This window comes from Nicotiana sylvestris, unplaced genomic scaffold (assembly GCF_000393655.2).
Source record: "Nicotiana sylvestris unplaced genomic scaffold, ASM39365v2 Un00001, whole genome shotgun sequence".
Classification (NCBI taxonomy): Eukaryota; Viridiplantae; Streptophyta; class Magnoliopsida; order Solanales; family Solanaceae; genus Nicotiana; species Nicotiana sylvestris.
In genome coordinates, this window is record NW_027184337.1 from 756272 (window position 1) to 766559 (window position 10288).

The window sequence follows — 10288 nt, forward strand, 5'->3', positions numbered from 1 at the left end:
CTAACCGAACCATCGATACTCACATCCGAGCCCTCTAACACATAAGTCAACATCCGGTTGACCTTTCCAACTTAAGCCTTCTTAAAAGAGACTAAGTGTCTCATTTCTTACCAAAATCCTCTCTGAACTCAAACTAATCAACCCGATCACATAAAACACGGATAACTAAGCGTAAAGAAGCAGAAATAGGGGAAAACGGAGCGGTAAATCATTAGACGACTGGCCGGGTCGTCACAAACCTGTTGGACGTCCAAATCACAAAAATATTTTATAGGTATCTTTAATTAAAATTTGGATTATAAATGGAAAAATATTTAATGAATGTATAATTTAGTTATGGTAGGAATTCTTTTTAAGAAAGACTTAATTAAATAAATATTTTGTATCTTACATCTGTATTATATTAAAGAAAATAGACTTAAAAAGTTCATAAAATAATCAAAGCCAAATATTTTAAAATTTAAACAAAAAATGTTCTCTTTTGTGAACCTGTCGGACGTCCAAATCACAAAAATATTTTGTAAGTATCTTTAATTAAATTTGTGTCTAATTCAATTATGGTAGGTTTTCTTTTTTGAGAAAGAATCAATTAATAGAATTTTAAGTACCTTACACATTAATGTTAAGTTGAAATAATAATTCTACATTTAATTTACTACTATAGTATTTTCTTACAAATCTTTATTTAAGCAACTTTTACTTAGGTTTGTCTTCTCTACATTGCTTAGGGTTTAGCTCTCACACAAACTTTGCCAAAGTATGGCTCCAAACTATAACTATATCAGCGAAATAGCAATATCCAAAATGAGTTGGAATTTGAAAGTTCGTGTTGTTAGATTGTGGTACATTCCAGACCGCGAGAAACCAAAAAATTCTAATTCAATCGTATTAATTATTCAAGATGAAAAGGTGCATACTCTTTTACTTGTTGTTATTTTTTTCGAGTTGTGATGTATTTTCTTCAACTTATGCGCCTTACTAACTTCTTTTCACATTTTTGGTTTTAGGGTGATCGAATTCATGCAACTATTGGAAGAGCTGTTATGCGTATTTTCAAAACAAAAATACATGAAATGGGATTGTATGTTATGAAAAACTTTGTGGTTGGACTAAACAATCTGAAAATTAAGACCAACAAACATAAATTAAAACTGACATTTTCTCATAGGACGAGTGTGGATGAAATTAGTGATCCACAATTTAGTTTGAATATTTTCAACTTTAAGCCTTTTCAGCATCTCACAAATCAAGTTGAGGTTGATGAGAATGAACTATTCGGTAATTGTTTTACCTTTCCCTATTTATTGTTGAATGTTTTATCACCTTATTCATAACTATTATTTAAATGTGGCAGATGTCAAGGAGAAGTTATTGGTTATGGTAACGTAGAATCTTATAACCAAGGTGGTAAAATAAGTACATTTATGAACTTGGAGCTCGAGGATCATGAGTATGCTTGCAACCATGAATTGAATTAGTTATAGAATCAATCACTATTATTTTGTCATTATTAATTTGTGTATTTTACATATAGGAGGAACAATATTTCAGCAATATTTTGGGGAGAATTTGTAGGTGAAATCTTGCCTCACTTGGATGGATCACCCCATCAACGTGTCATAGTGGTTATGCAACTACTAAAAGCTCACAAATTTCAAGGTACTCGGATCGTAATATTTGATTTGAATTCTATTTGTGTGTGTGTTATTAAATTAAAAGTAATTTTATATGTAGACAAATATTCTGTGTGTAATACTTGGCATTCCTCGAAGCTTTGGATTAATCCTGATCTTCCACAAGTTGCTTAATTTATATCCTGGGTTTTTATATATAATATAAAATTTCTATATGTACTACATAATTTTTTTAGCATATTTAGAACTAATACAAATTTGGATTAATGCAAATTAGGAAGTGGGCGTGAAGTTAATCTTGAGAGGTTTAGTCAAACAACTTCTCAACGTAGTTATTCTGTTTCTGAAGAACTGGCTGCTGGGAATGTGGAAGTTAAAAACATTGGAAAATTAATTGATTTTTTGTAGGTAAGTAAAATGTTCTTTAGATAAACTATGACTAGCAAATATAGCTCTGTAAACAATTTTCTTTGCTTATTAAATATAATGAATGACATTACATTTAGTTTTGGTTTGGTGCAGATTTTTTAGCATTTTTATTTACAATCAGTTGGAAGTATATACGTAATATTAGTAATGACTTTCTTTGTACAGGAAGGGAAAATATGGATTGTTGCTACTGTAGTGAATTTAGAACTTGAAAGGAGATGGTCATATGTAGGGTGCAAAAAATGTTCGAAGAAAGTTGATAAAATTGGAAATAAGTTTTACTGCAAGAAATGTGAACGTGTAGATCATTTTGCTCTAAAAAGGTTTGACCATAATTTATAATGGATTAAAAAATATTAGAACATAAGTTTAAGTTAAATTTTTTAACTTAAAGAAGTTATCAGATATAGGCTTCAGGTTCGAGTAATTGATGTCACTGGCTCAATTTCTTTGTTGCTTTGGGATCGTGAGGCGACAAAACTCACTGGAAAATCTGCTGATACCTTGAAAGAAGGTGTAGTAGAGGTATGATATTTTATTTCGATTGTTTCATGGTTTTTAGCACTTTTAATACTAACATTGATTTAGACATCTAGTGCTGCTTATGAGTGTTCTCATCCATTGGAGATTGATGCTATTCTGGATAGAAAATTTATGTTTAAACTGACAGTGAAACCTTCCAACATTGAGGAGAATGATGAAGTTTATATCGTCGTTAAGGTCAGCGACGATGAGGACCTTATACAAAAATATAGTCCGTCTTCAGAAGCAGAAGCATATGCCTTTACTGTATGTGATCTTTACTCAAATTCCTCACAATATATATATATATATATATATATATATATATATATATATATATATATATATATATATATATATATATGAGAGAGAGAGAGAGAGAGAGAGATTGAATTGTGAGTTCAATGCTAAAACTTATTATTGTTTGTTAACTTTTCAACTGTGATATCAATGTAGGATCCAAATTTCAATAATGAACAAGTCATAATGGAGATACGAGAGACAAGGTGATTAATATAAAGAGCTTCTCATGAAATATTGAGAATGGCAAATGATTTTCTACTTTTGGTTATGTCAACCTTCATTGTTTTGCTTTTGTAGGATTCTGTGGCTGATAATGAGATGATCTCTCCTACACTGACCCCTTCCAAGAGAACTAGAGACAATGCTGGACCAACCACTGTAGAAGTTGATGATGATGCGGGACAATTATCAAGCAACAGGGTGAAGAGAGTGATTAAAAAGGAGAAAAATCCATGAGTTGCTGCACAAGCATTAATTGACATAACTTAGTTGAGTACTTAGACTTACTTTTCAGCCGTTAGCTTTGGCTATGAACCAAGTGATTCTTACCAATATTTGGTTATGTCGTTATTTTGAAGTAACTTTACTCTTTATGTTATTGTTTTGAATTCATACTATAAGACGTAGCTCTTTGTTGCAAAAACGTCTTTCACCTTCTAATAAATACAGAAGATAGAAGATGTTATTTTCTTGATAAATATCTTCAATCTTGGTAATTATTAACTAATATGGGAAATGTGCTTCAATTTGATGAAACCAAATATATTCCAAAAGGTTAGCTCATAGCGGACTTGAAATACCTATTGAGTGTGGGAGCTGCATATGTATTATATAAGCTTTGCACTAATTTATTTCCTTAGCTCTACACCCAACATTCTAGCTAATTGATCTAACAAAGTACCATTGCTCGAATCATCAATACTTGCACGCTCTTGGGCAGGTTTTGTGATATAAGACTCCATATTATCTGGATTGCCTGAACAAAGAAAAAGGACATGCATTCTTTAATAGTGTGCAGTACGATTTCTCCACATAATTGATCATGGTAGGATATCCAGGCTACATTTTGGATGAGAGGATTTAGAATGAGAAAGAAAAGGAGAACGTAAAGTTACTATTTGAATAGTCATGTGTTTTGCAGTTTTGTGAATATAAGCCATATCTTGATTTTTAATCTTTGTACTATAGACACAGAATTATTTAAACTTTCAAATCTTGAGACTAGATGTGACGACCCGGCCTGTCGTCACGTGAGTTACCGTCTCGTTTCCCCCATTTTATGGTTCTTCATATTTCGTTATCGGTATTCGGTGTGTTAGAGTTAAATCGGATTGGTTTTGATAGAAAATGAGACACTTAGTCTCTTTTAAGAAGGTTTAAGTTGAAAAAGTCAACTGTATGTTGACTTATGAGTTAGAGGGCTCGGATGTGAATTCCGATGATTCGGTTAGCTTCGGGGGATAATTTGTGACTTAGGAGTGTGATCGGAAGTAATTTTGGAGGTCCAGTGTAGAATTGGGCTTGAATTGGCGAAATTAGTATTTTGGCGAATTCCGATTGATATGTGAGATTTTGATCTGAGAGTCGGAATGGAATTCCGAGAGTTGTTGTAGCTTCATTAGGTGATTTGGGATATGTGTGCAAAATTTCAGGTCATTCGGACGTGGTTTGGTCGGGTTTTTGATCGAAAGTGTATTTTGGAAGTTTTTAGAAAATTAGGCTTGAATTCGATGAGTTTTGGGTAATTTGATATTGTTTGAGGTGTTTTGATGATTGGAAGAGGTTTGAATAATGTTATGAATTATGTTGGCATCTTTGGTCGGGGTCCCATGAGGCTCGGATAAGTTTTGGAAGAGTTTTTGGAAGATTTTTGACGTTTGAGCATAAGCATGTAATGATCCAAAGATCCATTTTTAGTTCTAGAGATCGAAATTTTATTTCGAGATTTCCAGAATTTAAATAATGAATTATATGAGTGATCTGGAATGTTTGGTCTAATTTCATCAAGTCGCGATTGGGTTTTTGACACGAAACATGAGTTAATTGTTTAATGAGCGAAATGGATATCACACTAAGCAAACGAGCTCCGAATTGAGTTTCGATTGAAGGACTAACCGTGCGTGAAATGGATAACAGTAACCGCACGTGAACAGTAACCACCCGGGTGAAAAGTGACCATGTGCATGAACAGTAACCGCGCGTGTGAATAGTACTTCCGAAAAAATTCTGGGCAGAATGTTTAAAGAGATTTCATCCGCGAGCTAAGTCATTTCTTTCACCATTTTTGGGTATTTTGAGAGCTACTTGGGAGTAATTGAAGAGGGACTCGAAGAGGATTGATTGGAGGTAAGTCCTATGAACTAAATACATGATTATATTGTGAAATCATCCTTGAAATTCATGAAAATATAGCCAAATTGTAAGAAATTAAGGCTTGAAATCGAAATTCTAAATTTGGGATTTGAGGGGCTATTTATGGTCCGATTTGAGAGATTTTTGTATGTATAGACTCGTGGTGAGATAAGGAACCCGATGACGTAAACAATTTCTGAATTTCGAGACGTGGGCCCAGGGCTCGGGGCTCAAGTCTTGCCAAATTCGTGAATTTTGATATTTTTCGAGTGCTTTCGATTGGGTATTGTCTCTTTAGCATTATGTGACATATTCGTTGTGATTTTAGGTAGATTCGACACACGTGGAGGCCAATTCAAGGGGCAAAGGCGTCGCGAATTAAAGAAATAGCCGGTTTGAGGTGAGTAATGAGTGTAAATGATGTCCTGAGGGTTTGAAACCCCGGATTTGCACATCGTAGTGCTATATTGAGGGGAGACACGTGTTGGATGATGCGCGCGAGGTCTTTTTACTACTGGGGATTGTGACTTGCTCCGTCCCGATTGATGATTTTACTGTGTATTTTACTAAAACTTATTTGTTATCATCATGATTTAGGCTGTTTGCCATATTTGGGCTTCGTGCCAATTGTTTGAATCCTTCGGGAATTTTTATCACTATTTCCTTACTGTTTTGACTTATATTTGAACTCAGTCCCATTAATAATTATTTTTTTTACAAAATCAGCCACTTTATACATATTTGAAACTTAAATGATATTTTTGGGCTGAGAACTACTATTTTACAAATGCCCAAGGGCTTATGATGATTTACGGACTGAGTGAGGCCGAGGGCCATATGTGAGGATATGCGGAGTGATATGAGGCAGAGGGCCTGTGATACTATTTACGCCACGTGGTGGCTTGGGTGATGTGAGAAGGCTTTCAGGCCTCATGAGTGATGTGAGAAGGCTTTCAGGCCTTATGAGTGATGTGAGGAGGCTTTCAGGCCTTATGAGTGATGTGAGAAGGCTTTCAGGCCATATGTTATTATTGCTCTTGGGCTGTAGGAGCCCCTCCAGAGTCTGCATACCCATAGTGAGCGCGGCTACCCATTATGCTGGGTGATTGATACTATGACCGTAGGGCTGATATGAGTGATACTGTTCTGAGAGTGAGACCAAGAGGCCGATACTGTACTGAGTGACTGATACGGTGCCTGAGGGGCAGATTTCTACTTGTTATTTTGATACTAAGTCCGAGGGGCAAATTTCTACTTATTAATTACTGCCAAATTACCTATTTTACTGGTTTTAAAAGAGATTTCATTGATATTTCACTGAATTACTATTTTAAGCGATTTTACTACTTTTGTATAGAATGTTTTGTGCCTTTACGTGTTTTCTTGCTTTCAGCCATTATTTATATTTATTACTGACTGGGTTGGAGTACTCACATTACTTCCTACACCTTGCGTGCAGATCCAGGTACACCACAGGATGAGTGAGGATTTGTTTAGCTGCGCAGCAGTATCCGAGAGTATTGAGGTAGCAGCATGGCGTTCGCAGCCTTGATCTCCCCTCTATCTCTATTTTTTATTCCGTATTTTTACTAGACAGACTTGTGATAGGTGGATATTCTGTATTAAAGGCTCATAGTCGTGACACCGGATTCTATTGGGCTATGGTGTGGTATTTTAGTTGAATTTCCGCAGATTTTGTTATTAATTATACACTTGAAAGTGATGACTTAGTAAATTCTCTGTGATATTTATCTATAATCTGAATAAGAATTTGGGATAATGTTGTTGAATGGTCGGACTTGCCTAGTAGTGTGTTGGGCACCATCATGACCGGGGTTGGGGTCGTGACACTAGATTTGCATAATACAATTGTATATTACTTAAAAATTTAAATATTTGCAGCTCAAACATTACCATATAAGGAATAATATTATATGACCAAAAATATTCATAATTTCCTTCAAATTGAGGAAATCAAGGATGCATGAGAGTGCTGATCTAGAAATATATTTGGAAAGTGAATAATCATGTAATAATCAAGAAGCATATTATGAATATTACGAAAAGAATATTTTGATCAAGATCCATTCAAATATAAATAGGACATGCATTCATGCTAGGGAACCAAGAATATTTTGAGTTTTCACAATCTCACTTAGCGTATTTATGGATTTATGTTGATTATACTTACTATGTCATAGCTGTAGATAATTTAGATGTTTCTTATACACAAAGATGTAAAAAAAAGAAGGCAAAATAAAACAAAGCTTCACAATCTCAAACTATAATGAATCGACCAAACACCCATTCAAAAAATGAAAAAAGAGTAAACAGAAAGGTCTTAACCTGAGTCTTCATCATAGCCTAGGGAGATAGTACTAAATACATTTCCCATTTGAAGAAACATTTGGATGAGTTAAAAAATATTTCTGAATGGATTTTAGCAATCGGTGATGGAAGGATTGGGAGTTCCATTGATGGCATTGAGAAAGTCCAAATCCCCGATGATCTTCTCATAAATAATTGTGATGATCCAGTATCGGCAATTGTTGAAAGTACATATCCAGATTTCTTTAATCATTCCAGTGACATTGATTACCTCCAACAAAGAGCAATTCTTGCTCCGACTCTTGATATGGTGGAGTCGATCAATGAATATACGGTTTCACTCAATCATAGTCCTGAGAAGACATATTTAACTTCTGATACAGTCTGTATGTCTGATAATTCCCTTTCAGCTTTGGAGCACGTACATACACCCAAATTCTTAAACAGTATTAAATGTTCTGGAATTCCAAATCACTCTATTACTTTGAAGGTTGGTGTTCCTGTAATGTTGCTGAGAAATATAGACCAGTCATCAGGATTGTGTAATGGCACGAGGTTGATCATCACAAGACTTGAAAATCGAGTTATTGAAACCAAGGTTTTATCGGGTGATATGGCTGGACAAAAAGTGTTTATCCCGAGAATGACGTTGATGCCATCAGATACAAAAATACCTTTTAAGTTCCAACAAAGACAATTTCCAATTGTTGTATCTTTTGCCATGACAATTAATAAAAGTCAAGGCCAGTCATTATCTCATGTGGGTTTATTTTTGAAGAAGCCAGTATTTACTCATGGACAATTGTATGTTGCTCTTTCACACGTGACGAGTAGAAAAGGATTGAAGATTTTAGTTTATGATGATGATGGCCAAATAACAAATGAAGCTAGAAATATGGTGTATAAAGAAGTTTTCCATAATTTGGTTTGAGATGAATCTAGACATGATGGAATTATCAGGTATTTACTATTTTCTTTTCCAATAAATATATATGTCGCTGTTGTTTTAGCGGGGGGAGATGAAACTAGGTTCAGCAACACAATAGAGGATATCAAATTATCTTCATAACTACAATTTTTGAGTTATTACATTTTCTTCTGTTAGGGGGTTGAGAAGTACTAGCTCTATGTATAGAAAGTTAATTCAATAGTTTCTCTGGGGAGAACTACCGCGAAGCTCAAATGTGTGTTAACTTTTGTTAGCGCTAAGTATAAGCAAAATACTTAATCATGTAAATCTGTTAAAGCTATGTTGCACTCTCAATTATTTTTACTGTTCATGTTATTTTACATTGCTAGAAAGACTTCTTTTACTTTTTCCATTATATAAATATGCCCCAAATATTTTCTTTATCATCTGCTTAGTGGAACATTATGTCGGGATTATCTGTTGTTTGTTGTTACTATTATAGGTTTTGATTGAACAATAGTTGTATTGATATACTTTTTAATCTTTTACTGGCAGTGCACACTTTACTTTTATGTTGGATCGGGTCGTACGTCCCTCGGTGTTATTTGCGCATGCTTTACTTAGTATTTCTTGGAGACTGAACTTCATATATGCCTTGAAAATGTAAATGGATATCATGACATTATTTGGAAAAAGAACTGTTACCCATTGCCATAAAACGTCAATAAATTGTGCTATCCATGCTTATTATAAATTCTTCTCATATTATTGACCCTAGTAAGTATCAAGTCGACCTCTCGTGTCTACTTCTTCGACATTAGATGGGATACTTACTGGGTACATATTGTTTATGTACTCATACTATACTTCTGTACTTAATTGTACAGGATTTGAGGCAGGTGTATCTAGCTCTCAGTCTGGTGCGCGTCCCTGAGCAGACTCGAGACTTCTATGGTGAGCTGTTTCCCTCCCATGCCGTTCAGCAGCCAGAAGAAGTCTTTCTTATGTATTTTTTTTTGCTCTCTACTCTGTTCGGACAGTAGGATAGTGTGATTCTTTTGCATATTCTAGTAGTTGCCCACAGCTTGTGACACCATGTCTTGGCACACACATTAGTAGACTGTATCATTTTGCGGTTGTATGATTACTATGACTTTATTAATCATTTTTTATTTTTATTTCAACTTAAAGAATTATTTAAACTATTTTTGGGTAAAGGTAAATGAATGTTTATTTAGTATTTTCCGCATTGGCTTTCCCGGCAATGGTGTTGGGCGCCATCATGACCTATTATGGAAATAGGTCGTGACAAGTTTGATTACCCTCATTTGCTTGTCCTTAAAGACAAGGTTCTGCATGGTGATGCTAGAGATGTGAACATTGGTGATGACGGGGTATTGAGAATGCAGGGTCGGGTATGTGTACTCAATGTTGATGGGCTTCGGGAGTCGATTCTAGAGAGGGCCCATAATTCACGACATTTTATCCTTCCGGGTGCTGCCAAGATGTAACAGGATTTGAAACAACACTATTGATGGATGCAGATGAATAAAGATATAGTTGGGTTTGTAGCTCGGTATCTCAATTGTCAGCAGGTAAAGTATGAGCACCAGAGACCGTGTAGTTTGCTTCAACCGATAGAGATTCCGGAGTGGAAGTAGGAGTGGATCACCATAGACTTCGTGGTTGGACTCCCACAGACTTCGAGGAAGTTCGATGCCATTTGGGTGATTGTGGATGGGCTGACCATGTCTGTGCATTTAATTCCTGTCTGTAATACCTATTCTTCGGAGCGATTGGCGGAAATTTA

General features: G+C 35.1%; 2 protein-coding genes across 2 annotated transcripts; both read left to right on the plus strand.

Moving 5' to 3' along the window:
* Positions 1–759: 759 nt before the first annotated feature.
* On the plus strand, positions 760–3344 carry LOC138884602 (uncharacterized). The gene is made up of 9 exons (XM_070165631.1): positions 760–909; positions 1008–1081; positions 1355–1450; positions 1535–1659; positions 1912–2006; positions 2229–2386; positions 2468–2588; positions 2652–2852; positions 3186–3344. The coding sequence occupies exons 1-9, from the start codon at positions 760–762 to the stop codon at positions 3342–3344; spliced, it is 1179 nt and encodes a 392-aa protein (XP_070021732.1).
* Positions 3345–3616: 272 nt separating this feature from the next.
* LOC104250172 (uncharacterized) lies at positions 3617–8499 on the plus strand. Its single transcript, XM_009806743.2, has 2 exons — positions 3617–3662; positions 7685–8499. Exons 1-2 carry the CDS (start codon positions 3617–3619, stop codon positions 8497–8499), a joined length of 861 nt encoding a protein of 286 aa, XP_009805045.2.
* Positions 8500–10288: the final 1789 nt, after the last annotated feature.

Coding starts and splice junctions, on each gene's coding strand:
- LOC138884602 (XM_070165631.1), top strand. CDS start 760: ATGGCTCCAAACTATAACTATATCAGCGAAATAGCAATATCCAAAATG. Junction 1,660..1,911: donor AAAAGCTCACAAATTTCAAG/GTACTCGGATCG, acceptor AATGCAAATTAG/GAAGTGGGCGTGAAGTTAAT. Junction 2,007..2,228: donor TGGCTGCTGGGAATGTGGAA/GTTAAAAACATT, acceptor TTCTTTGTACAG/GAAGGGAAAATATGGATTGT.
- LOC104250172 (XM_009806743.2), top strand. CDS start 3,617: ATGGGAAATGTGCTTCAATTTGATGAAACCAAATATATTCCAAAAG. Junction 3,663..7,684: donor AACCAAATATATTCCAAAAG/GTTAGCTCATAG, acceptor AATGGATTTTAG/CAATCGGTGATGGAAGGATT.